The sequence below is a fragment of the Opisthocomus hoazin genome, chromosome 8, assembly GCF_030867145.1.
Source record: "Opisthocomus hoazin isolate bOpiHoa1 chromosome 8, bOpiHoa1.hap1, whole genome shotgun sequence".
NCBI lineage: Eukaryota > Metazoa > Chordata > Aves > Opisthocomiformes > Opisthocomidae > Opisthocomus > Opisthocomus hoazin.
The window spans coordinates 17,726,327-17,752,196 of NC_134421.1; the positions used below are offsets into that span (position 1 = coordinate 17,726,327).

The 25,870-nt window shown below is 56.3% G+C and overlaps 2 protein-coding genes across 5 annotated transcripts; both read left to right on the forward strand.

Annotated features, from left to right (window-relative positions):
* SMIM45 (small integral membrane protein 45) lies at window positions 1-7,747 on the forward strand. The gene is made up of 2 exons (XM_075428547.1): window positions 1-84; window positions 3,809-7,747. Exon 2 carries the CDS (start codon window positions 3,811-3,813, stop codon window positions 4,015-4,017), a length of 207 nt encoding a protein of 68 aa, XP_075284662.1. The 5' UTR covers window positions 1-84; window positions 3,809-3,810; the 3' UTR covers window positions 4,018-7,747.
* On the forward strand, window positions 2-25,797 carry SEPTIN3 (septin 3). Of its 4 annotated transcripts, XM_075428546.1 has the most exons (11): window positions 2-84; window positions 15,256-15,447; window positions 15,697-15,825; window positions 16,553-16,634; window positions 17,011-17,148; window positions 17,498-17,615; window positions 18,064-18,159; window positions 20,238-20,337; window positions 21,176-21,227; window positions 22,436-22,567; window positions 22,925-25,797. In XM_075428546.1, the coding sequence occupies exons 2-11, from the start codon at window positions 15,285-15,287 to the stop codon at window positions 23,043-23,045; spliced, it is 1,131 nt and encodes a 376-aa protein (XP_075284661.1). In that variant the 5' UTR covers window positions 2-84; window positions 15,256-15,284; the 3' UTR covers window positions 23,046-25,797. The 4 variants fall into 4 exon arrangements, with proteins under 4 accessions (XP_075284661.1, XP_075284658.1, XP_075284659.1 ...); XM_075428543.1 differs by lacking the exon at window positions 22,925-25,797 and having other exon boundaries at window positions 22,436-22,848; XM_075428544.1 differs by lacking the exon at window positions 22,925-25,797 and having other exon boundaries at window positions 20,241-20,337; window positions 22,436-22,848.
* Window positions 25,798-25,870: the final 73 nt, after the last annotated feature.

Sequence of the window (25,870 nt, forward strand, 5' to 3'; positions counted from 1 at the left end):
AAGCAGCCCGGCTCATCCCGGCCGGGCCCCGGCGGGTGCCGGAGGGAGCAGCCCCGTCCCACCGCCCCGCGCCCGTGGAAGGAGGTAGGTGGCGTGTCGCGGGTGCTGGTCGGGGGTGCGATGCGTGGGAGCGGGGTCGTGCCCCGGTCCCCAGCTGCCAAGCAGCTCCTTGCCCCCAGCTGCAAGCTGCCCCGGCGTGCCCCGTCCCGGGGAGAGCATCTGCGGTCGGGAGGGGCCCGTGGCTGGTATGGCTGCAGCCCGGTTTGTGCTCCCCACCACGCATTTTGGGGTTTGTGCCCGAAGTCACCTGTGTCCTGGCACTCCGCACGGGCACGGCTCCTGCCGTGCTAACCCCTCGCCGCTGCGTGTCTGTGTCTCCTGCAAACCCCCTTTCCCTGCTCCAGCCCCCCCCCAGCAGTTTCTGCCCTGTCACTTGTAGTGTGGCCCCCCCTTATGAGTGTACCCGCGGCGTCTCCGGGGGTGGCACTGGGGGTCCGGGGGTGACACTGAAGGAGAGTGACTGGAATGACATGTGTAGCACGGGTTTAAAAAGGGTCAGCTGGCTTACCTCTATGAGATGTTGTCTCAGATAAAAGACCGGAGACTCTTTTGTGTCTTTGGGGGGACATGGATGTCCCACTGCAAATGGGGTGCTGAGATTGACCGGTCCAGTAAGGGTTAAGGCACGTTTAATATCTGCAGAGCTGCTCTGGAAAGCCGACATCTTCCCAAATGAGACTCCCTCTTTCAATGTTTGCAGCCAAAATCTGCTCACCCACCTGACGAGAGCAAGTGCTTTGCTTGGCCGACACTGCAGAGGCTGGGGGGGACTCCGACACCTCGCCCAGCGCTCGGCTTGGCCGCGGCGAGGACCCTTCCTCGGGGGGGGCAGGGACAGGCAAGCGGTGGGGGGACAGGGCATGAGGTGAGGGCTGCATAGCAAGTAGACCGAAAAATTGGTTGCTGGCGAGGAGCTGGGAAATGCTGGCTCTGCGAGTCACCGAGGAAGGATAAATGGGGAAGTCTGTAGGGCTGCTTTTTATTGCGGTGGTTTTGGATGGCAGCTTCACTCCCAGGTTTGGAAAGCAGATGATCAGGGAAGGAAATGAGGTTGCTGGCTTTCTTCCCGTCGCCTCGGGGGGGTCCAAGCCGGAGTCGCCTTCCTAGGCTCCCTATCCCTGCCCATTGCTGTCACCAGCCGAGGACTGGTGTCAGCTGCTGGGGCACCTCTGGAGAAGGGGTCTGCAGCAGCCTTGGCCCCCCCCCAGACTGGCTGTGGCAGCGGCTGGGGCGGTGCTGGGGGTACGCTGGGCTTCACGCAGCAGCAGCAGCGTCAGAGGACACAGGAGCTACTTTTGCAGAGCACATAGGAAAGCTGCACTGAGGGGCCTCTGGCCAAAGCTGGACCTCAGACCTGACTCCTGTCGGGGAGAGGGGTTCATGCGTAATTCCTTCCTCGGTCCCTCAGGATGAGCTGAGCGAGGGAAACCCTGGTGGGATCCCTGCTCACCACAACACATTGGCGATGTTTTTGCAAGATGAGGTGGGGGATTTCCTCCCGAGTTACTTGCCCAAGGAAGGCAGAGGCAGCCATGAAGAAGCAGGAGCAGTGCCCAGACTTCCTCTTTGCTCCCAGCCAAATGGTGGCTGATGCGGAGCCACCCAGCTCGTGACTCTCCATCAGGTGGAGCAGGGTCCTGCTGAAAGCAACAGAAAAAATCCTCCAGGACATGGAGATGGGAGGGCGAGTGCCATGGGTAGTAAACCCAAGGATTGCTGAAAGCCAAAGAGCATGGCAGGAGGAGGCAACATCCACCGAGGTCTCCCCTGCCATGCAAGAACAGATAAATATCAGCATCCATGCCAATAAGTGGGAGGAAATCAGGTGTTTTCCTCAATGCTGGCAGTTTCTTGCTCACATTAGCAAGAATCACAGCTCATTTCAGATCTAACCCTCTGACAGAAAAGGTGTTGTTCAGAGGGTAGAGATGAATCTCGTGCTGCCTGCTGCAAGAAGCGTCCAGCAGGTAAATGCTGCTGGGCGCATCGGAATCAACTGATGGCTATGGTATAAAAAAACACACCAAAACAAAAAAGCCCAGCCTCCAGTGTGGGAAAGGGCAGCAGCCTTACAGGCCAGGAGCGTGGAAGAGGATGGAGATGCTCAGAGCTTTCCCCAGCCTCCCCTTAAACACCCCGTGCAAGGGAGGCCAGGGACACACGGTTATTAGCAGAGGGATGACTCGGGGGATGACTGCAGGTGGCAGCTTTCAGAAGTCTGGAAAAGCAGGAGCTCGATGATGGAACAGCTCTGCCCTAACTCTGTCCCTGCTGAAGTCAAGAGGCATTTCATCACACCTACCGAGGGGGTGAGGGTATTGGAAAGCCCCCCTTCAGGACTGGATTTTAGGCCTGAGCCCGGCACTGTCATGCTTTCCCAAGCCTGAGGGTCCCTGGTTTAATTCACCAAAACCTCTGATACGTGGCATGCTCACTGTGCAAAATCCAGCCACCCTGGCACCTGGGGGAGGCCATAGCTGTGCTTTCTTGGGGGGTTTGCTTCTCGGCCCCCCTTCCTGCCCCTGCATGACCCAGACCCTGGTGGGTGTTTTGGTAACAGTGGGCAGCTGTGGGTCAGAGGAGCTGGGCACCACTGTGGGTTGCGTGGGTTGCTCCCTCCCTCCCAAAGAAAGGGAATAAGAGGTGAGCACCAACGTAGCACCCAGCACAGCTTTTAAATGGCCCCGAGTTGAGGTGTATGCACTGAACGTGGCATCAGCAGGGCCATAACGGTGGGGAGGGAGCAGGTCAGGGCACCAGCAGGTTGTGGGGCTGGAACGCTGTCTGTCCGTCCCGCTGGAAATCTTCAGCCCTGACAGCCAGGCAGGGAGATTTTTGTTCCTTCCTGCTCGCTCATTTTTAGTGCTGGGTCGACAGCGATCGTGCAGTGCCTTGGGTTGTGTTCCCCAGGGCGGCGCTGATCCGGACTCGGCACCTCGTGCCTGGGTGGCGAGGGGCAAGCTGGACCGGCCGTCCCCAGTAAGCAGCTCCCTCTGCCCAGCGACTGATGGGGGGGGGCTGGATCTGGGCTCCGCTCTGGTGCGTGGCAGCTGGCAAAGCAGAGACCCAGCTCAAAAGGATCCCTCAGCAGAACTCATGAACGTCATAGGCAGCGACACCCACAGGGGAGGGCTGATGATAAACCCAACCAGTGCCTCCTGCGTATCGCTGGGGAAAAGCCTCGGGAGGCTTGGAAGCATGCGGGAAACTGGTGCAAGCCCAGGCCAGGCAAGGCAGAGACCAGTGCTCAATCAAGAGCTGCAAGGTCCCCAAGCCTGGGCAAAGCAGGATGCTAAACAGGGGTGCAGCAAGGGAGGGCTCAGCCCCAAGCTAGGCCAGTTCAGACTGGGAATTCAAAGGGGTCATGGAGTGTCCGGGGAAAGGGCAGCAGATTTTCCCTCAAGTGGGAGATGAGAAGCTGCTGTATTTACCTGCTGCAGGAGCTTGGCTTAGCCAGGCACCCGCTGCCCGCCTTTAATTGCTGGCAGCACGGCTGTGGGCGTGCGGGCTCGCTCCCCTTCAGCAGGGAGCGAGCCGCTCAGTGAGGGATCCCGGTGACCACCCAGGGGACTGCCCCATCCCGAAGGCTGAGGTGCCTTGGGGTGCAGCCATGCATGAAATGGGGCTGTGAGGAGGGGTGCGGGGAGGCTGGGCACTGCTGATGAGATCGACATCTCGGGATGGAGCCCGGTAGAGGTGTTTTTTGGGTGGCCTCCCTGCATGAGCTTTCTCCCCTTTTCTCTGGCAGCCATGCCTCACTTCTTGGACTGGTTTGTGCCGGTGTATTTGATGATCTCCATTCTCATCCTGGTGGGCTTTGGAGCTTGCATTTACTACTTCGAGCCAGGACTCCAGGAAGCCCATAAGTGGCGAACGCAGAGGCCGATCATGGAACGAGACCTTCGGAAGACGCTGATGATTCGGGACAACCTGGCCTTCGGGGTGCCCGAGGTCTGACACGCTGCCCATCAAGTCCAGAAGAGCCTCTCCTGGGTGGGCAGCAGTGCTCAAGCCTCAGTAGGGATGACAGTCCTGCCTTGCGCAAGCGGGGCTGATTGATCATCACTTTGTCCTTTGCTGGTCTGGGTCTTGTACTCACCACTCACCTTTCTGCCCCTTCACTCCTTAGGCAAGGTTTGTGTGGCACTGTAGACTCGGAGCTTCCCACGCGCACACAGCCCTTCACCCAGCCAAGGACTTCTGCTCCTCCCCACGGCCGAGACTGATGAATCACCCAAACGAAAGGTCCACTGTTAACCACCTGAGTTTGAGCTGGCTGGCATCTTGATGTGACCTTCAGTAGGAAAGGTCTCTGCATGGGTACCAGGCTTGCAAAGGGATACAGAGCCTTTTACTCCTGTTCACTGGGTTAGATCTAACCCAGTCTGTTTAAGTCCAGGGGGTATTTTGGGGAAAACAAATGGGATTTCAACCCAGATCGCTACTTCAGCTGAGCTCTTCGCAGCACCCGCCCTTGGTGCTGGGATGGTAATCTTGCTGAAGCTCCTTGCAGAGTGGCCAAGGGCTCAGCGAACCCCGGAGACTGAAAGCCTTTGTCCCTGCTAAAGGTGCACCAGTCCTCTGCGTCTGTTTGGGAGATGCAGAATGCCCATCCACCCATCCATTCATTCCAGATGCACTACATTCAAATTAAAGACCCTTACCAAAGAGGTTTGTCCAAGTCCTGTGTTAAGCTGAGAATATTCTGCAGCTCTCCATGAAGGGGTGCTGCCAGTCCTATCACATAAGCTTCTCCCGATCTGCCTGACCTTCTGGTCCCCTGCCGTGGAGTGAGATGGGTTAGACTGGCAGGTAGCTTACACTTGTTCAGTCCCCCGCACTGCAGGGTCCTCTGGCATGGATGGGCGCTCCCTAAACTGTCATCCCAGTGAAAGCTGTGAAGCATCCCTCGACCCCCTTTCCGTGCATGTCTCTGAGAAGGGACACCAAGCTTATCGGCGAAATGGGCCTGTTGCACCACCTCTACCTTCTGGACCCAAGCTGTGTAATGTGGATCTGGCACAAAAATCCCATGCTTATAGACCATCTGCACTTTCTGCACTGCCCCGGGCCTGACTGGCCACCAAAGTGCCACATGAAGGCGTGGTGCTGGGGCTAAGAGGGACATTCACATCTTCTCCCTCCCTGGCAGCCTGGTGCAATGCACAGTGTGTACAAGCAGGCTCAGGGGAGCTCTGAACCTGTGGCAGGAGGCTTCATCAAGAGCCTCTCCTCTCCTCCGACCCCAACATGCACCCTTTGGATGCAGTAGGTGCAGTGGTGCTGCCTGTGAGTGCTCTGGACACAGCAGGGTCCTGTGTGCTCCACTCCTGCATGTCCCAGGGGATGTCAGCCAGTGCCACCACCCCGCGTGCACATATCTGTGCATCCCGTGCCGTCACCTGGGCCTGCCAGTATCGACATGACCCACATCCCCAGCGTGCTCCCAGGGTGCCAGCTCTGTGCTGTAGTCCCCGACGGCTCCTTTGGGCAGCAGGAATCCCTCGGGCCAGCTGCCCAGATCTGCCACATGCCCTGGATGGGCTCGTGTCACTCAGCCTCTCCTCCATGTCCAGCTTGACAAATTGTCAGCGGAAGTTTTCTCCTCCATTCCCAATTTCTGGAAACTGAGAGCGCAGTGGGCTGGTTTGACTGAGTGATGCTCTGCTGGTAATTCTCTGGGGATGAAAGTAAATTTTTAGCTCTAAGGGTTTTGGCTGAGGAAGGAATGGGTCAGAGCATCCGCAAATATCCTGGGTCTTTCTGGGATGTCTCATGCACCAGATTGCAGTCGTGTCACCATTATCTTCCACACCAAAACCAGGCAAGCTGCAGGAGCTTTCTGGCTCTGTTTCAGCCAGAGGACAAGTCGAGAGTCCCTCCATTCAGCCCAAAACCAAAGATTGTGAGGCGAGTACCCTAGCTGAAGAGTCTCGCTGGGCCTGGAAATGCAGTGAGCGGGTGCCCAAAATTACACTCACCCTGGCAAGCGAAGGCTCAAAGCACAGCTTGAAACAGGTAAATCCCTTGTATTTTTGTGCCTTGGTGATTTGGGGCTGCTAAAGGAAAATGCTGCGGGGCTGGGCTGCATGTCTGATGTGCCCCCCTCGGCTTCATGGCCCATGTCCCCTGCCCTCCGGCACAAGAGCCATATCTCCAAGTGCCAGCTTGGAAACCTGCTTCCTCACCACGACTCCCTCGTAGCTGGGACTGCACCGTGAACAGACCTCAGCTGAGCCACAGGGCAGCAATAAAAACGTCTGTAGGGGAGCTGAGGGGCTCAGAGCAGCCAGGGACAGGTTAAACTGTCCCTGTGGGAAGGGGAGTCTGGTCCCCACGGTCAGCACCGGCGCAGGCTGCTCTGCCATCGCACCTCCTCCAAACCCATTTTTGCCCACTGAGTCAAAAGGGAAGAGGGAAAACCACCAGCCTGGTAAAAATGAAAGGCTGGGTCTGCCACTGCCCCTCTCAGGTGGCTGGCATCCGTGGTGCATGGGGGTCCCCATGGGGGTCCCCTCTCCCCTCCTTTGTGTCCTTCTCTGTGCACCGTCCTGCCTGTTTTCACCTCTGCTATGCCCACGATTTGCTGCAGAAACCGAGAAAAAGAAGACAACAAACAGGCCAGGTCTGGACCAGAGAGAAACCAGTTATTTATTTCCTCTGGCTTATGTTTTGTGCTGTTTAGTCCCGAAGCAATCAGCATTAAGCCAGATACTTTCCATGGGTATGAAGGACTTTATTGCCAAGAGTGTCAAAGCCCTCCCCAGTGGAATAAAAGCGTGTGACAAACTGCATGGCCGACACTTTATTTTCCTGCTGTTCCTCCTGGGAGCTGCCTCCCTCCAGCTTGGGGCAGGCAGCAAGGACCGGTCTGCAGCAAGGTTTCCTTTACAGCAGGGCAGGTCTTCGTCCGCCTGGTTTCTGCGCCGGCAACGCTGCAGGGCTATCTGGGAATAATTAAGCTAAAGGCAAACGCTGCCTGAAAACTGAGACTGTTGCTCCCCTATGGGACCTGCAGCCAAAGAGACCTCAAGGGGAAGGGAAATAGTCACAGATACTGAATTAAACTGCATAAAGCATCAGAGAAGATACTTAGTGCTGGAAATACTGCACAGCAGCAGGTTGGTCTTTTCCACCTCCCCCATCTTTTTGCCTTTAAAGAAGCAGGGAAGTTACACTGCCCTGAGCCCTGCCTTCCCCCAGCCTCCCATGGCTCACTGCGGGTCACAGATGGTGGTTCCCCCTCCAGCCCTCAGCCCTGGCCACCCGAAGGCAGGGAGGCATCGCCCCTGCCGTGCTGTGGGTGTTACGGAGGCCTGGCTCTCCTTCTCTTTCCTCCCGTTTGCCCACCAAACCACACGTATTCTTATCCTGCCCCACCAAAACAACTTTCTCCTTTCCTCCTTGGTTATGGTGCGGCCCTTCAAAGCATCTTGTGTAGTGAGGAAGGTGTAGAGCAGCAAGCTGACCCCCAGTAATGGATGCCCTCTTGATCCTGAAAATGCCCCAAAGCTGGCAAAATAAAGGAACAATGAGAATAATGATGAAGCTAAAGAAAATCAGAATAAGGGAAAGAGGCATCAACCTGGACGAACACCTGACAAGCAAACACTAAACTTCCTCAATGGGACATAAATTGTTGAAGTAGAATCTGCCATTAGAGGAAAAAAATAAAAGAAGAGAGCAAGGGAAAACATTTCAAAAATTCAGACATTTTAATTGTTTTCTTATAATCATGCTCGTTGTTCTCAGGAGCAAGGCGGTGCAGGCTCTTCTGTCTCCCGCCATGGGACGAGGGCAGGGGGCCATGGTGTGGGGCTGCCCGTGGCTGTGGGGCTGCCGGCGGTGTGGGGCTGCCCGCGGTGTGGGGCTGCCCGCGGCGTGGGGCCGGGAAGGCAGTGGGCAGGGGCAGGCGCAGCGCCCGGCGTGGGAGCGTGCCGGGCAGGCCACAAGCGCCGCATTGTCCCGTCCGGAGGCGGGCTGGCCGGCCCAGCAGGGCAGCCGGCGGGGGCTCAGGACCAGGACGATGGCGGCTCTGGGGAGCGCTGCGCCCCACGATGCCGCAGCCCCGTCACCGGGCAAGGCCTGATCCCCCGGCCTGGCCCGGCCCAGCCGCGCCTGCCCACAGCCCTCGCGCCTCCGCTTCCAGCCCGTCGCCGCCCGCCATGGAGGAGGACGTCGCCCCTCACCGCGGCCGCCTGCCAGTCCCGGGTCCCCCCGGCCCCAGCCGCATCCCGGGCCCCTCGCCGCGGCGGGACGGCCCCGCGGGCGCTCCCGCCGCCCCCACGAAGCGGAGCTGCCTCTCAGTCACCCTGCGCCGGGCCGGCGGGGGCGGCGGGGGGCCCCCCTGGGAGCGGCCGCGGGGCCTGGCCCCCATCACCCCCGTCCCCCCTTGCCCCCGGCCTGCAGCGGCCGAGGGGCCCCAGCGAGGCGGCGGCCCTGGCGGGGCTGAGGCCAGCCCGGCGGCGAAGATGGGGGTGCCCCGCTCCCCGCCACGCTCCGGTGGGTCTCGCTGCTGGGCTGGGCCGGGCAGGGGGAGGGAGGCACCGAGGGGTCCCTCGGCGGTGCCGTGGGGCTGGGCGCACGGCCGGGCCCCTCGGGAGAGGCGGGGGGACATGGGGGAGGATGGGGGCTTCCCCCCAGGACAGATTGCCCCTTCACCCGTGCTGGGGGTGTGGGTGGGCGAAGGCGGGTGGGAGGCGAGGCCGTGCGGTGCTGAGCCCGGCACCCAGTGGGGAATGGGCGGCTGCAGGCGCCGTGTCCAGAGACGCTGTGGGTGCTGGTGTGCCCGTCTGTCCATCTGTCTGTCTGGAGGCAGCCGGCCTGTCGACCGCCCAGACGAGCCGGGGTGACTTTCCAGCCCCGACAGTGATTTCCAAGCGCTTCCGTAACCACAGCGGGTGCAGTCTCGTTGTTGCCCCGGGGCGCTGCCAAGAGAGGTGCCCAAACCCCTCGCCGAGTCTGCCAGGCGTCCTGCAGCCCGGCCCCCACCCGCGGGGCTGCTGTGTGCCGGAGGGACACCTGGGGACGTCCCCGAAAGGATGCGCCCCTCATCCCACCGAGCAGAGGGTCGGAGCCATCCCGGGTGTCCACGCTCCAGCACGGCATGGCGGGGGCACGGTGCCTGATGGGGCCGGGGCTCGCAAACACGGGAGGGGGAAACGCAGAGGGAGGAAGGAGCGGCCCCCTCCAAAGGCATCAGCAGCTGGGGGCATCTGCACGGCTCTCCAGGCGTGGGCACGTCCACTGGACATGGGCAGGCCAGCACACGCATGCACACGTGTGTACACACACACATACAGACACACAGACACACGGACACAGACACACACACACACAGAGGACAGCACTTGCTCTGCCTCTGCACTGCGGGCTGACAGCCAGGAATCGCGGTGCCAGAGGAGAAAAGGTTTCTCACGCCTCCGCAAGCAGAGCTGAAGGGCAAATCGCTTTTGATGAGCCAAAACGTTCCAAATTTCCTCTCTCCTGGGAAGCAGGAGGAGGCCTCGCAATCCCCTAAACCCCAAAAAATGCCTCAGGGGAGAGAGCGCCCTTTCTCAGCCCCGCTGGGGCGACGCCACGAAGGGTTAAATATCCCCCTCCCTAAACAAGCAGAGACGCTGAAACCGCTGGGGAATTGGGACGGAAAGGGGCAAGAAAAGGCCTGTGTGGTGTGGGTGTGCGAGAAGGGCCCCTCCGGTACACGGGGGGCCCATCAGCGGCAGACCCCCCCTCCCCATGGCCGTGTACCCCCGGCCGGGGATGCTGGCGGGGGCCCGGGATGGAGCTGGGGGGCCGGGATGGAGCCGGGGAGGGTGCGCGGGGGGAGATTTTGCGGCGATGTTTAATATTCAGGTCACATGACAATGGCAGCAGGAGCAGCACCAGCATCCCCGCTCCGCTGAAATAGCCACCGGAGAAGGAGGGGAAGGAGAGGGGGGGAGAAGAGGACACAGGGAAGAAAGAGAGAGGTAAAAGCGGAGCCTCGTAGCCCACCGCACCGCGTCAGCATCAGGCTAGAAAAGTGGGGGGAGACCCACCCCCTTTGGAGAGGATTCGGAGACAAAGGAAGCTTCATGTTCAAAGGTAGGATGCTCCGGGCTTGGCAGGGCTGGGCAACGCCGGAGGGACGCTGCTGGGGCTTTTCGCGGAGGCACCCTCCGCCGTGGGGAGGAATAACCCTGAAGGGCAGCAGGGAAAATCCCTCCTGGCTTTGTCTTTCCTCTCTTTGCTCCCTTCGGTGGCAGCAGCCTGGCGTGAAGGAGAGCGAGCGGGGCTGGTTGCGGTGCTGATGGGGAGTAGCTGGCGTCAGGGGCTGCTCTGAAAGAAAGAGATAATCCCAGCTGGTCCAGGGCTGGGGAAAGCCAAACAAGCTGCTCGGCGACTGGCTTGTCCCTCGCCAGTGACAGGCAGTGGCTGCGGGGGCAGCGGGGACGTCCTGTGCTGCTCCCTGGGCATCTGCGCAGGAGCCGGCGGGCGGGCAGGGAGCCCGGGCACAGGCGGGCAGGGGGGCAGGCAGGCATGGGTGCCCTGGTCCAGGGGTGCTCATCATCTTCTCGCCTTGTGATGCAGCCGTGCCACCCAGGTGGCAAGCCCTGGTACGGGGTCAGGGCTGCACGGCCGGGGAGCGGCACTGAGGGCACGGCTGGGGCTGAGGTGAACATCTCACCCTGTGGCAGCTGGGCTGGGGTTGTGCCCAGCCCCTTCACCTCCAGCTCCTGCATCTCCAGAGAGGCTTCGGCACACGCTGCCCTAGATTTAACTGCGGCCCTGGCAGAGCCGGGCTCCTGCCCAAGCCCTCTGCAGAGCGCTGAGGGGAAGGAACGTCGCTGCCGGGAAGGCTGCGGCAGCCCCAAGGGCTGGGATGAGTTTTCCTGCCTGACTCAAAATGCCTGGTGATCCCCAGTCCAGGGAAAAAGATCTGGTAAGAAGAATGGCTCTGTTCTGCACCCTGAGGTCAGGCGGTGCATCCAGCGCAACCGGGAGGAATGCCCTGGGGTCATCACGGAAACTAAGGGGGAAAAGCGATTTTTTGAGCGGAGAGATGCTCAGTCCAGCACCTCTGCAGATCTGAAACAAGGAGCAGATCCCAATGCCTGCAAGCCCCAGGGAGGCTCTGCTACTGAAGCAGCTGCTTGCTTTCCTTCCTGGGGACCTCGCATCACCCGCCAAGGGCCCGCTCCTGCCAGGCACCTTCAGGCTCCGAATGCATCCCTCTTGATGGATCGCATCCCGCATGAGAGGAGAGCCTCAGCGAGGCTGTCCGTGCGTTATGTGGGGGTTAAATAGCCTTTCTTTGCTGGAAGCTGGGTTGTGGTGAGCGACTGTTCGCAGCCCTCCCTCCCTCTTGCCACTCAGACAAAGGACGGGAAGGCAGGGGGAGGGGATGCGACTGTATCTGGGTTATGGGGACAGAGTAGACGTTAGTCCCCACTACCTGAGCCCCTGAGGGTCGCGTGGGGCCACCTCTGTCCCCAGCTAGCTGCTGTGAACATTAGAGGCAGGCAGACATGAAGGGTGTGCTGCAGTAGCAGTGTCTGCTGCCGGCCTTCCAGGGAGAGGTTTTGGGGTGGATCTGTGAGTGCCAGAAACAGGAGCTAGCTGGGACCTCCAGGACCTCTCCAGGCACCCGTTGTCCTTCTGGCCCTGCATGCCCCGGCCCCAGATGTTGCACCTCTCCCTGCTCCAGAGCTGAGTGGAGCATCTCCTGTGAGCCAGAGATTATCCCCCAGCAGCTCCCACCGGGAACCGAGCAGCAGAGGTACCACCAGCCACCGGCCTCTTAAATGAGCTTCACTTAGAACATAGAACAAAGCAGCAGGGAAAAGGGTGGCAATGCAAAGAGTGGATGTAAGCGGTTAACCTCGGCTAACCCTCTGTTCATTATCAGCTGGACTGGCCATAGTGCCCCACCATGTATTCATTACAGGGGACAGCTAGAGGGGCTACGGGATGTGCCTAGGATGCATAACGCTACCCCTTGACCAGCCAGTCAGAGCCCTAATGAGGCTTCCTAGCAGCATTAGCGTTCTGGCACATAAAACAGAGCCATTCCCAGGAGACCAGGGAGGCATGTTTCACGTCTCAAGGTGCCTCTCACAGGTCTGGCCCTGGTTTTGCACACCCTGACCTCCCCAGCTGGCTGTTCCTCAGCTGGCTCCTTGGATTCCTCTGTGGGAGTCAAGAGGTGGAAAACTGTGTGCAGAAAGCTGAGCCCTTGGGTACCTCTTCGGAAAATGGGGGCTTCCCTTTCTGAGGCTGTACAGGAAGGCAGCCCACACAGAGAGGAAGGCAAGTGACTGAGAGGAGAAAGGGAGGTTGTCTACTCTGAGACCTTGAATGTCCAAAATCAAAATGCCCAGGGTGACACCACCGATATAAAATCCAGGAAATATTTAAGAAGACTTCTGAAGATCTTTTCTCCTGGTCTCAGGGCTTTCTGTAGGTGCTCAGGAACCTGACTCCGAAATATCTGCTCCAGCCACTGCAAGCTCCTGGCTCCAGCAGCAAAGCCTGCAAAGGGGTGGCCATGTATTGCGATGTCCACAGCAGAGTTAGCAACATCTGCCAGCTCTGGGCAAAATGTCCCTCGGTGGGGTTGAGGGATGAGTTGTGAACCTCTCAGTGAGCCTTGAGGTTGGCGGCCAGCAGCTTTCCTCCTTCCTCCTCCCTGTGTAAGAACAAGTAGTTGAAGCAATAAAGGAGAGGGCAACACACTCCCAGAGGACAAGCTAATGCCTGGGCAGCAAGGGGGTTGCAGCCCACGTGGCCCAGGTCCTGCACCCGTCCCATGCAGCGGCTCAGCTGGGCTTTCTTCCCACCTCAGGCTGTTCCCTGGCCACCTCGGGGGTTTATTTGCCCCCATTACAGCAGTAGCCAAGTGCCTCACTGGGGCCACAGCCCCCTGCCCCACGTCCCCTCGTCATTCCCTGTCTCGCTCTCTCTTCTCCCTCTCTTTGGGGTAGGTGGGACCCCAGCAGGGCTGTGTGGGTTGCGGGCTGGAGGATGCTGCAGCAGGATGAGGGACACAGCACCGCCACGCGACCACAGTGCAGGGGGCATGGGGCAGCTGGGGAGAGGATGAGCGAAGGGCAGGGTGCAGGAGGGCTGGCTGGCTTGGCCCTCCATGCTGTGCCAGAGAGATGGGCTTTCCTGGTTGGCAGCAGCTTTGAGAAAGCTGGAAAAAGACAACAGGAGCCCCAGGGGATGCGCTGTCAGCAGGAAAGGCACAGACTAGCTGTGACGGGTGTAAGAGTGGATTGCAGCTGAGAAGCACTCGGCTGGGCAGGCTGCCTCCTCCGGCAGCTGCCCGGCAGCTTGAGGTGCTCCGCGTTGCCAGCCTGGCTCAAGTCAACGGTCCATCTTGAGCTCTGGTCCCCGCAGGGTGCTGCTTGCTGCTTCAGGAGAGGGTGATGATAGCTCAGAGAGCCCTCGCTGGGTGGGGAAGAGCAGCAGGGGGGAGCATCCTCTGGCAGACCTCTCCCATGTGGGTAAGGTAGAATGGAGGTGGTACAAGAACCTTCAGATGTTACTCACAGTGCTGCGCATGGGTAAGGAGCGAAGATCCCTGCTCCCAGTTTAACATAAAAGAGTTCCCAAGCAGTGTAAAGGGAGCTGGGTAGAGGCACCCTTCTCCCTGCCAAGGCTGGCCCTTCTGCAAGGTCTGCCCTCAGCACATGATAGTGGGATATTAAAGCTTACATAAAATGTAAAATCTTCACTGTGTAGAGCAGCCCTTGCGTCTGCATAGAAGCTTTGATGTGGGAATGCTAGGCAGGGCCACCAGCCAGCCATGCAGCTTGTTGCAGCCTAACCCTGTCCTTGAACAAAAGGTTTCTGACCTCTCCCCAGCCCCGGTCTCTGCCTGGCCTGGCTGAGCTGTCGCGGGGACCCCAGACTGGTGCTGTCAGTGTCCCCAGCCTGGTCACCTCGGAGTCATCTTCCTCACCGAGAGGCGTGTGTCACCCACCAAATGGCAGTCACCTGCCTGGCTGCTCACGTCCTCCCCTGCAGCCAGCGGGTTCTGCTGAGAGGAGTGGAAAACTCCGCTGAAATGATGGAAAGGGATAATTTAGTGTGAGATACTTGAACTGAAGTGGCATCCAAAACAAGTGGAGTGCTTACCAAGCAAAAACACATGTTGTCCCTGTCCTGGAAGAATAACCATCTAATGAGACAAAGCATGGGGGAGTCAAGTAATTAGAGTGGGAAAGGCTCTAGTTTGCAGCTGGTTTGTATATGAAAGGTATTTGATTCCCCTTCATCTTCCTTTCTAGATTCACCCCTCATGCCTCCCTTCCCCATCAATTACAGCTTTTCTTCCGTACCCTGTCCTCTCCCAGCCTCCGGCTTCCTCCCAGCGGGTGGGAGCTGCTCGCTAATGAGACCAGAGACAGAGATAAATGGTGTGTGCCATCACCCAAAAAAGAGTCAGGGAGGCCAGAAAGCCCACAGGACCTTTCTTTTTGCCTGTTTGTTTTACATGGAAGAAGTGGGGAGGGGGAAGCGAAGAGGGAAAGGTGCAGATGATTAGTTTGTTGATGACGATGATTAGTTTCTCCAGCATGACAAAAACCATCGATCTACGGGCGGGAGGCAAGCACAGAGATTGTGGCCATGCTTTACACTGCCATCACTGCCTTCCTCTGAGAAACTCAGCCTGCACAGCACGGCCAAGTAATGCAGCTGCCCCTGGCAAGGGCCAAGCTCGCAAGTCCTCATGGTAAATCTCAAACTCTGTTTCAATGCCGGGACTTGACACATGATAATTTTTGAAAGTCTGTTCCATCGCAAATTTCATGCTAAACTTGGAGGGGCAAAACACTGGTGACCCTGGGGAGAACGGGGAGATGAAAATGAGGAGATACACACAGAGCTTTGGGCACCCGATTAGGAGCCCAGACAGCTTCACTGGGTCTGCTCCTGCTGGTAGCCATCAATATGTTGCATGCTCAACAAACCCTGCTTCTCCACCTCCTCATCTGGAGTGATACACAGAAGATTGGGCTGGAAACTCCAGCAGATGTTCCTCCATGAAGAGCCTTACTGCTAAAATCTTGCCATTCAGTCAACCTCAGTAGCCCTTGAAATGGATGTTCGAAGTTGCCCTCAGCCCCTGTGACAGGTGAGGTCAAGGAGGCAGGGAGGTCCTCATTACACCTCAGTGATGATCTTTCAATCTCTCTCCCCATGCAGGACCAGTGGAGAGCAAAAACGAAGCAGCCATGTCTGAGCTGGTCCCAGAGCCACGACAGAAACCAGTCGTGCCGATGAAACCCATGGGCATCAATGCCAACTTGCTGGGCTACATAGGTATTGACTCCATCATCGAGCAGATGCGCAAGAAAACCATGAAGACGGGTTTCGACTTCAACATCATGGTTGTAGGTAGGCAGGGACCAGCTGAGGTACTGGGACCCATGGCCAGGGGCTGTCCTATGAGGCCAGGTGGGAGAGCGAGCCCTGCAGGGAGGGCACAAGGGAGCAGACAGCGCTTGTTCTGGGGGGAAGGAGAGCCTGCACAAGGCAAGCAGACACCTACAGCCCCTTCCCCTGCCAGCCTGGCTCTGTTCCCTGGACCTGCTGTCATCACTGGGCCGTTGCAGGTGTCACGAGCTTCCTCTTTGCAATCCTCAGGTCAGAGCGGACTGGGGAAGTCGACGCTGGTGAACACCCTCTTCAAATCCCAGGTGAGCCGCAAATCTTCGGGCTGGAACCGTGAGGAGAAGATCCCTAAGACGGTGGAGATCAAAGCCATTGGGCACGGTAAGAGTGAGGTTTCTGGGGTGGAGGCAATACCGATGCTTCAGCACAGTCTTGCAGAAGACCCCAGTAGTCTATGCAAATAGTTCTTTGGTATTAGGCAGCCCTTTCTTCATGGGAATTTAAAGGACAAGTGCCAGTTTTAGATGGCTTCAGACCCAGGCAAGGCTCTTCTTAAACAGCAATGCCACTGATGCCACAGCCAAAGGTGGGGGTAGAAAAAGTGTTATAGATATTTCTTCTGCCAAGACAGTAGTCTTCCTGTGTGGATTAAGCCTTGCTGTAAGTCATTCCCACCTGCAGACACTTAATAATCTATACAAATCGCATCAGCGGGTCCCATCCCAAGCCTGGTAGGGCACATCTCATGGCAAAGCGGCAGCACAGCTTCTACAGTGGTGCAGAGTAAAGAGCATCATCTCAGATTGAGGATGATGCGCTGGAGGGGAGGGCAAGCTGTGTGAGGTAGGTACTACCTCTGCACATTTTCCTGTGGCAGATGAAATATAAGGTATAAGGTGGCTTTGGTGCAGAGGTTACCAAAATTTGGGATCAGAAATGCAAGTAGGGGTCACACAACTGTTGAGGTACGACCCAACTTGGCCTGGTCATGCTTGCTGGGCAGTGGTGAGGGCAGAGTACTCTTGTTCCCTCGTACGGCACTGAGACATGTTTCATGATGGAGCAGGTCCCCAGGGAGGCGTATGATTGTTTGCAATTTCTTCCCCAGTCATTGAAGAAGGTGGTGTCAAAATGAAGCTGACAGTGATTGACACGCCAGGATTTGGGGACCAGATCAACAATGAGAACTGGTGAGTTTTACAAGGTCGAGGCCTTGTGTCCCAGAACGGGCTGCAGTTAAGATGGTATATGGAGTGACTCTCATCTACTTGGCCTGGAAAGGGTCTGGAAAACTACTGCACTCAGGGGACCAGTAATGGGGACATGGAATTGTGAACACCATGGGGCTGTGTGCATGCTCGGGGGTATGCACACATTACACAGCGAGTGCCTATTTCTGTGCTCAGTTACAGAAACTCTTAAACATCTCTGCTGATGGCGAGATGCTTGTGGTGGATATTTTTTATGCCTGAGCGTGCTTTGCTGCTGTCAGAGCCGGGAACACTGTAGGCAGGAACACGGGGAGATTTGTACCTGTCTATTCATCTCTCTCTCCCACTTTAACAGCTGGGAGCCTATTGAGAAATACATCAACGAGCAATATGAAAAATTTTTGAAAGAGGAGGTGAATATTGCAAGGAAGAAACGAATTCCAGACACGCGAGTGCACTGCTGCCTCTACTTCATCTCCCCCACGGGTCACTCGTACGTACAGTCCCTCGTCCTTCCTCAGGCTCCTGGCGCCTCTGTGGCAGATACATACCCTGCGCTGCTCCGTCTCAGCCACGGACCCAGGGGCCGCGCCTGCGGGGCTGGCCACTGTTTAGCTTAACTTTGGGTGCTGTGGGGCTTGAAAGGATAACAAGGGTAGGGAGAAACTGTGTTTCTTGGAGAGGGCAGGATGGATGGGAAGAGGGAGATGAGAGCATGGTGGCATCAAGCCACCACAACACAAGGGAGGTTTCGCTGGTGCCCTGATGCTGGCAGAGTCACTAGGACGAAAGGCGAGGAGGGTAAAGTGACCCCTCCCATGTTGTTCCCTCTTGGGGTGCAGCCTGCGGCCTTTGGACCTGGAGTTCATGAAACATCTCAGCAAGGTAGTGAACATCATCCCGGTTATTGCCAAGGCTGACACCATGACCTTGGAGGAGAAGATCGAATTCAAACAAAGAGTGAGTATCTCCTCTCCTGCATGGGATCGTTCCACGTGCCGGGTGGAGGTGGGAGAAATGAGCTTGGAGGTGGGATGGCAGGACAGTCCCCAAGGCATGCGCAGAGTCTTGCGCTGGGCTGGTGGGTAAGTCCTGAGACTGTCCTGAAGATGCAGCTGTTTACAGCTCTGAGGGCACCTGTTAAAGGGGGAAGAAAGGTGTGTATCCCTGCGGCATCTCTTGATATGCTCTGCCAGGGGAACTGCAGAGCTACACAAGTAACGGGGGCTGGGGAAGAAAGACTCGTCCTTGCTGCCGCGTGTCATCACTTCCCTGCATGCTTCCCTGGGGGAAATCCCTCCAGCCCTTGCCCACTGGAAGGATGTCCCAGATGTGTTTGCCCAGCCATCCTGCCTGCCTTCCCTTCAGGTTTGTGTTACTTTGTGCTCCAAAATGTCTCTCTGCCCAGGTGCGCAAAGAGCTAGAAGTAAATGGAATTGAGTTTTACCCCCAAAAAGAATTCGATGAGGACTTGGAGGATAAAACAGAAAACGACAAAATCAGGGTAGGAAACATTTTATTGTGGGAGGGGAAGGAGGGATGAGGCTGGTCATATGTAACAAGTGTCAAACAGATGTGCCACTAGAAGGTTTTAAGTACTCCGTGGTCCCCTGAATGAAAGATGCAATGGATGTAAGGGATGGTCATTCCTCCTTCCCAGCTTCATTTCTCCCTGTTGTTACTACAGGTGCCATGAAAGCTGCATGAGGAAGGTCTATGTTTCACCTCCTTTTGCTGAATGATCTGTTTGGCCACCATTAAGGACCAAAGGGGCCTGCTGTGTGGCTGATGTCCAGCCTCTGTCCCAAACAACTGTCTCATGAGCTCTCTCATCTGCTGACCAAATTTGACCTGAAAAGCAGTCCAGTTCTTCGTGCCCCCAGGCCGTGTGAGAAGGCTTGGCCCATCCTTCCCTCCTCAGAGCACTAGAAACTGTCTCTTAATTTCCAGCCTGTGCTTGCTCATGACCAGGTTGTACCCAGGATTATGTCTGTGTTCTTGTGCCAACACTGACTCAAGCAGTTCTCCCACCTAGAGGTCCCCTCCACCCCTCAAGGCACATATAGAGAACGATATTATCCTTTGCTGACCTTCTGGTCAGCTAGAGCAGACAGGCTCCTTTGGATGAGCTTCCCATTCCTCAGTAGTCTATGCTCCTAGACGCTTTTTTTCTGTGCCTGCTCCAGTTTGATTTTCTAGCACTGGTGCTGATACCCCATGCTCCCCCGTCTCTTCTGAGATCTGAACTGCTAAGGCCATGGACCACATGTGCTTTTTGAACAATTGCATGACACTGGTGGCTCATGGTCATCTTGTGACTGACTAGCATGTGGGGTCCCTTCTCTTCTTCAGTTGTTGCTTGTTCATGAGATCCAGCGTCGCAGCAGAAATCCTTAGTGCTGTTCCCTAGATGATGCTCTTTGTGCCTCAAACTTACGTGCATCTTCTTGGATAATAACCCAGTCTGCCTTTGTCCTGGCAACACCTCTTGGCCTTGTGATGCTAGTGCTTTTAATTATCCCATTCATCATTTTTGTGGCTAGGCCATTAATGAAAATAGATTGGCCTTCATGTCAGTCCTCAAGAAACTCCAGGAGTCTTGTGTTGCAGCAGGACGCTTGCCCTTTCAACTCCCCTAGCTGCTACAGCGCCAACTGATATTCCCACCTTCCCCAGCTTAATTATTTCCCATTTGGCAACACATTACACATTCTGGGGAAGACCAGATGGGTTTTGCTTCTTCTCCAAACTGTTACTGGTTTTGAAGAGAGCACCACATTTTGTTCTGCACTTCAGCATCATTGCCCTAGGTTTGGATAGTCTCACACATAAGAAATGTATTGCTATTTAATCTCCATTACTGTGGTAACTGCTGTCCCTTCCCAGGCCCAGGGGCATCTATAAAGCAGAGTAAATCTATGAGCATCTGCACAACCTTATGAATAGCAGGGTCTCTTGCCCCATGTGCTCTGGAAACAGGTGGTTTCTCCTTGTGCTTAGAGAAGATATCTATACTGGGAGGTTCCAAATCGCCTCACCTACTGTCCCACTTCCCAGGAAAGCTGCTCCCCTACCCCATTTCTGGCCTTCCTCAGTACAACCATTTTAGCCATTAAACTTGTTGAATGTTGATGTGTCTTGTTGGGGAGGATTATTTTGAGTCCTCTCCTTCTAGTGAAGAACTACAAACTTGGTGAGAAAAAACTCACTGCAAACTATTCCTATGAGCAGCCCTGGGCTGACAGACCCTCTCTTGATTATGCCAAGGTACTTCTCTGGTCATCCCATCTTCAGAAGTGCTGGAGATGGGGGCAGAAAAACTCAGTCCCCCTCTCCAGAGCCCTTGGCACTGCTGCAAGCTACCCACTAAGCTCATGGGGTGCAAAGACACCTGTAAAACAAGGGCCCAAAATGCTAGGGATAGCACCAATGGGTGAAGAGGACAGCCGGTGAAGTGTTGCTCTGGAGAACCTCTTCCCTTGGAGAAGGCCTTGTGTTTGGTGAGCTGAGACGAGGAAAGGTGGATGGGGAAGCTGCTTTCTGGAATGGGTTCAATAGGTCTCTCCACATGTCTCTCCCCAGCAGGAAAGCATGCCCTTCGCAGTGGTGGGCAGCGACAAGGAGTACCAAGTGAATGGCAAAAGAGTCCTGGGCAGGAAAACACCTTGGGGCATCATTGAAGGTAAAAACCCCTTTGCTTCTGGGAGCTGAAAGTATCTCTGCAGGCCTCAGTAATATACAAGGGTCCAGATAACATGCCCCATGGCCACCTTCCCATCCTAGGGGACGTAATATATGCTTATAAATATCTGAAGGGTGGGTGTCAAGAGGACGGGGCCAAACTCTTTTCAGTAGTGCCCAGCGACAGGACAAGGGGCAATGGGCACAAACTGAAGCATAGGAAGTTCCATCTGAACATGAGGAAGAACTTCTTCCCTCTGAGGGTGACGGAGCACTGGAACAGGCTGCCCAGGGAGGTTGTGGAGTCTCCTTCTCTGGAGATATTCAAGACCCACCTGGACAAGGTCCTCTGCAGCCTGCTGTAGGTGACCCTGCTTTGGCAGGGGGGTTGGACTGGATGATCCACAGAGGTCCCTTCCAACCCCTACCATTCTGTGATTCTGTGATTCTGTGATCCTTTTTGTGATAAACTTTCTGAAACCAAGCAAGAGGAGAAGTCTTAAATAGCTCTGTTGGGAGGGAACTGCCACAGTCAATGTGGTACCACTACCACTAACTGGCAGAAGCTGGAGCCACTCCGAACACCACGGTATGTGAACCTGAGCTCCTGAGGTTGCCTTGGTTTTCAAATGAAAATTCATACGTGAGCACTCAGCACCTCTTAGCCTGTCTCCTCAATGCATGACAGTGTGGTGTCCAGACAACTGTCTGTCCTTTCCGAAGTAGGTAGGCTCTGCCCACCTGGAACCTGCCCCATGGCCATGACCTTCCCATGCCCTGTAACCACTAAGCGGTTGTTGAAAAAAATCAAGCATAACAATTGCTTGCTTTCTTTTCAGTGGAAAACCTCACTCACTGTGAATTTGCCCTACTTCGAGATTTTGTCATCAGGTAAGGCCATGGGCATGCACCAGTTTGCTCCTGATGAGCAGGGAGTCTTTCTGAGACCCTTATGGAAAGGAAAATAAAGCACATTTCAGGCAGTGAAAGCTTATGTGGGGTAGGGTTGGACTGAGTTAAGGGGCAGATACTCTCGTGCCTCTCTTAGAGACATCACCACTGTGTCAAGTAGGTGCTAATTTTCATGTATGAGCTGGATGCCTGGAGAAAAGCAGAGTCATATCACCCCCATTACATCCCATTAAGGATATCAGGCTGCAACAACTTGTATTCGTTGCTGACAACAGGTCTGGGCTGGAGTCAGTGAGAAAGAGGCCACCACCCTATCCTAGACCATGTGTCCTACCAGACTGAGGGATGTGCTGGAACACATGACCTGGAAGTGAAAAGCTCCGTATTTCATTCAGCTTTCATTGTCTTGTCTTATTTCTATTCTGTTTCATGAAGTTGTCTCAGCACAAGCAATATCTGCTCCAAATTCCGTAGAAGAGCTGCAGATCCAGGGTCACCTCTGTTCCCTATAAATAAAATAAGGTTTTAAAACAACACCAAAAATAAGAAAATAAGGGAAACACACTTCAAAGCCAGAGCCCTGTAGCTCATTCCACCTGTGGGTATGGTGGTATTGAGACACTTGGCCAGGTACAATGCTTTTACATCACCCTACTGCCCTCTTTTTGTTCTGCGATACGATACTCTCTGCAGCAGACTTGCTTTCCCTAAGTCTTGCAGTAAAAACATCCCAGCCAAGAGAGTGCACAGTCTTTCTATGGAGGTTAGGGACTGTGGCTCATGGCAGTGTTCAACGGGTTATGGTCCGCAGTGGACCTGGCACACCATCCTAGTGCCACCCTGTCTCACCACTGCTTCAGGTGAGACGAGCTCCATCTGGTCCGACACACCAGGACGGCCAGTAGCTGTCCCACCAGCACAGGTGTGAGAGGGGCAGGACACTGGCCAGCACCGCCAGGGATTTCAGCCCACTGCCTGCATCCTGCACGTGTGTTCTCGAATGCCGATGCTCCAGTTCTCAATTGTGTATGATGGCACACACGCAGAAAGAGGGGGAGCCGGACTGACTGCAGAAATCCCCCATTTATCTCAGGGAATAAAATGACCATCAGAAGATTAACACTGACCGTGCTGAGGTTGGTTATCGTGTTCTCTTTCCAACCCCACCTTCACTTTTCCCCCTGCAGGACCCACCTTCAGGACCTAAAAGAAGTGACCCACAACATCCACTACGAGACTTACAGGGCCAAGCGGCTGAATGACAACGGGGGGCTGCCCCCCATGACTGTCGAGACAGAGGAAAACCACGAAAGTAACCTGTGAATGACACCCCACCCCCCTCCACCTCCCCCCTGCTGTCACCCGGTGTCTCTGGATGTGACAACCCACCCCTGCTACCCTTGACTCCGCCACGGGCCTGTCTGCGAAGCATGTGGCGCGTCCTCCATGTGCGTGAGAGGATGCGAGCAGGAGCGTGTGCGTGTGTGCGTGTGCCTACCTACGTGCCGGAGTGGGACCAAAGGCGTCTCCCCCGTCCTTCCCAGCGTCTCCTCATCCTCGGTTTGTTTTTTTGCACAGCAGACTGTCCGTCATCTTCCTCTCTCTCGTTTCTGTGTCTCAGCTGTGTGTCTTGCCTGAAGGAAATAGGGGTGGGGGGGAAGGATTTCTAGGGGCAGGCAGGCTTTGGAGGTGAGCGGTGTGGGGCAAGCTGTGGTTCTGTTTTTATCACTTGGAGACATGGCAAGGAGAGACTGCAGGAGAGATGGTGGAGTCGATGCATGCAGTGTCTTCAAGTGATGGCAGCAGAGATTTCTCTCGGGTCCTTGGTGGGTGGGAAGGGAGCTGGTTGGTCTGAGCACATGGTGGCCCAGCATTTTATCCCCATTTCTTGCTGTGGCTTCCCAAGTAGAAATGGCAACTTGGAAGTGGATAGATGGGAGAAGTGGCAGACTGACATGTTTTGTGGTTCAGGGAAAGTGACCGGTGGGAGGAGACAGAATTAGTTCTTGGGCTGTAGCATCTATTTGAGAAGCATCAAAGTACTTGGGGAAAATAGCTATATTTTCCAAAAGAAGCAAAACGCAGAGGAAAAGAACGTATTCCTGATCCAGAGGGTGCATTTGCCCTGCCCAGTGCTAGGATCAAAACCCAGGCTTGTGTCACAGGCTTTTGATCCTGTGCAGATCAGACCAAGCTGTCCGGAGGTCCCCCCACCACGTCCCCCATCGCAGCGATCTCTCTCCACCAGCGCTGAGCAGGTCCCGGCTGAACCTTTCCCCCGCAGCACAGCCCCATTGCTGTGGGAGCACAGGGAAGACAGTGCCACGGGGGTCCCTGCCTGGAGCTCCCCCAGGGACAGCCCCGCTCGGCACAGGGCCTTCAGGATCTTGCAGGAGTGCAAAGAGCCACGGAGGGAGAAGCACTGGGACAGGGCGTCTCCCTGGGTCTCCACTGATGGTGGGAATACAAGAGGTGCCTCCTCCTCACTGAAACGGCTGCGTTTGCTGCTCCAGCAGTCTCAGCTTGTGCTGCTCCTCCGCTCTCCTACTGCCCTCCCAGCTTCCATGTCCTCCTCTCCTGTGATTTTGTCCTCATTCCCTTTCTGGCCTCCATAGCTTGCTTCCTTCCTTTCTTTCCCTATCTCACTTTCTCTGCTCTCGGCCCTTTATGTCTCTCCTTCATTTCTCCGGGTACTCGAATCTTCCTCTTCCCTGGGCCGTTTCCTCCCTCTCCCTCTCCCAGCTCTCACACCACCTCCTTATCAATGTGCTGGCGTTGTGTCGGGCTGAGAAGCTGTGGTTTTACCTTCCCCTGGAGGGGATGGGGAGGGAAGGCAGAGACCCAGGAGCAGAAAGAGGCACAGCTTTACTGAAGACTGCACGCTCGTGTCTAGCCAGTGCCAGCTCTTTTCTGAACCAGGCGGAAAGCATCAGGGCTGGCTGGGCAGAAGGGAGGAGGGGAGAAAATCACAGATGTCCTGAGCTTGGAAGTGTCTGCCTGTCACCCAGTGTGTCACATGGCTGGCAGGGGTTGTCACTTCCAGGAGGATAGCTGATTGCACTTAAAATGCACGTGCAGAATGCCATGGCATGGGACGGCAGCGCTGCGAGTCAGGGGAAGCATGGTGGGTTTGGGATGGGGGTTGGAAAGGCTGGTGAGGGAGGGAGGAAGGGGTCCCAGCGAGGGAACAGCACGGGAGGACTCAAGCCAAGCCTGAGGCTGGTTGACAGAGCTGTAGGGCTGTCCACAGCCCAATGTGGCAGCAAAGCCTCCTCCCAGCTTGCCTCCACGAGCTGGCCAGGTGTGGAGGTGTCCCCAGCATCACCAGCTGCCAGAAGCATCTTCTCAGCCTACTCTGCTGGGGTTGCTGCCGCCGAGCCTCCGCACAATGTTTTAAACCCAGTGCAACAGGGAAGACTCCCCCAAGGCTCCTCTTCTCCACTGCACTGAAGCACGAAGCCACGCTCCATCGTCCTTCGCGGGGTCAGGCAGAGGTGTTCCCTGCACTTGCTGTCTCACGCAGCTCTTCGGAGGCCACACCACTGCTCTAGAGGAACCCTCGCTGCTGGGCTGCATCACCCTGGGCTGCGGTGCGGTCATTTCCAAGACTTTTGGGCCCACACAAGGGTTATGGCAGATAACCAACACTGCCCTGCTTAATGAAAGTAAAGCAGACCCCGCACAACAGAAGCGAGAGATTTTTCCTTTGCCTGTAACGTGGATTGCAAGGACAAGGGTGTCTGTTATACCCTATAGGTTTAGGAATTTTTGTTTGTTTGTAGTAAGGTGGTTTTTAAGCTCTGCTCTATAATTTCCTGTTGGCTCACGGACTACTTCGAAAGGATCCATAAAAGCTCGCTGAGAAAAGCAGGCTCAGCTACCCCTCACTGCCATCCGCTCATGCAAACGTCCTGCCGGCGTCTGTCGATCTGCCAGAAAGGCTACAAATGGCAAATTTCAAAAAAATTTCTTGTGTCGTGCAACAGCGGGAGATTCCGTTGGGGAAGAAAGCCTCTGCCAGTGGACAAGGTGGGAAAAGCCCCAACAGCTCCTAGCTCTGGTGAGCCACCAGCTGAGCCCCGGGATGACAGCAGTACATCAGAACTCCCCTCAGAGACACCACCAGAACCATCTCCCGGCAGGACAGGGCCTCAATGTTACATCGCAGGGACCCACCCGGGGCGCTCCGGGACTCACAAACTCCTCACCACGGAAGCCATTCACCAGAAAAATTTTGCAATGCGTGAAAAATCCCCAAGGCCTTTATTTTTTTTTTTTGTACACTGGACAAATTTCACGGAGGCTGAGACGGCACCGAACACCACGGCAGGTGGTGTCGGGCCCACAGGGAGCGGCCGCCGGGGCCGCCGCCAAGCCGGGAGCGAGGGGGCGGGCCCTGCGCAGACCGCGCACCGGGGCTGCCCCGCGGCCCGTCACGGGGAACCCGCGCTGCAGGGACGGGGCGGTGCCACCAGCCGTGACCTCCGCCCCACCGGCCACCATTAAACCACCGCCTCCTCCCAACCCCATCGCGTCACTTCCGCCTCGCGCACGCCGCCTGACGGGAGGCCTCAATGGGGGGCGGGGCCTCACCGGGGGCGGGGCGCCGTCTGGGGGCGGGG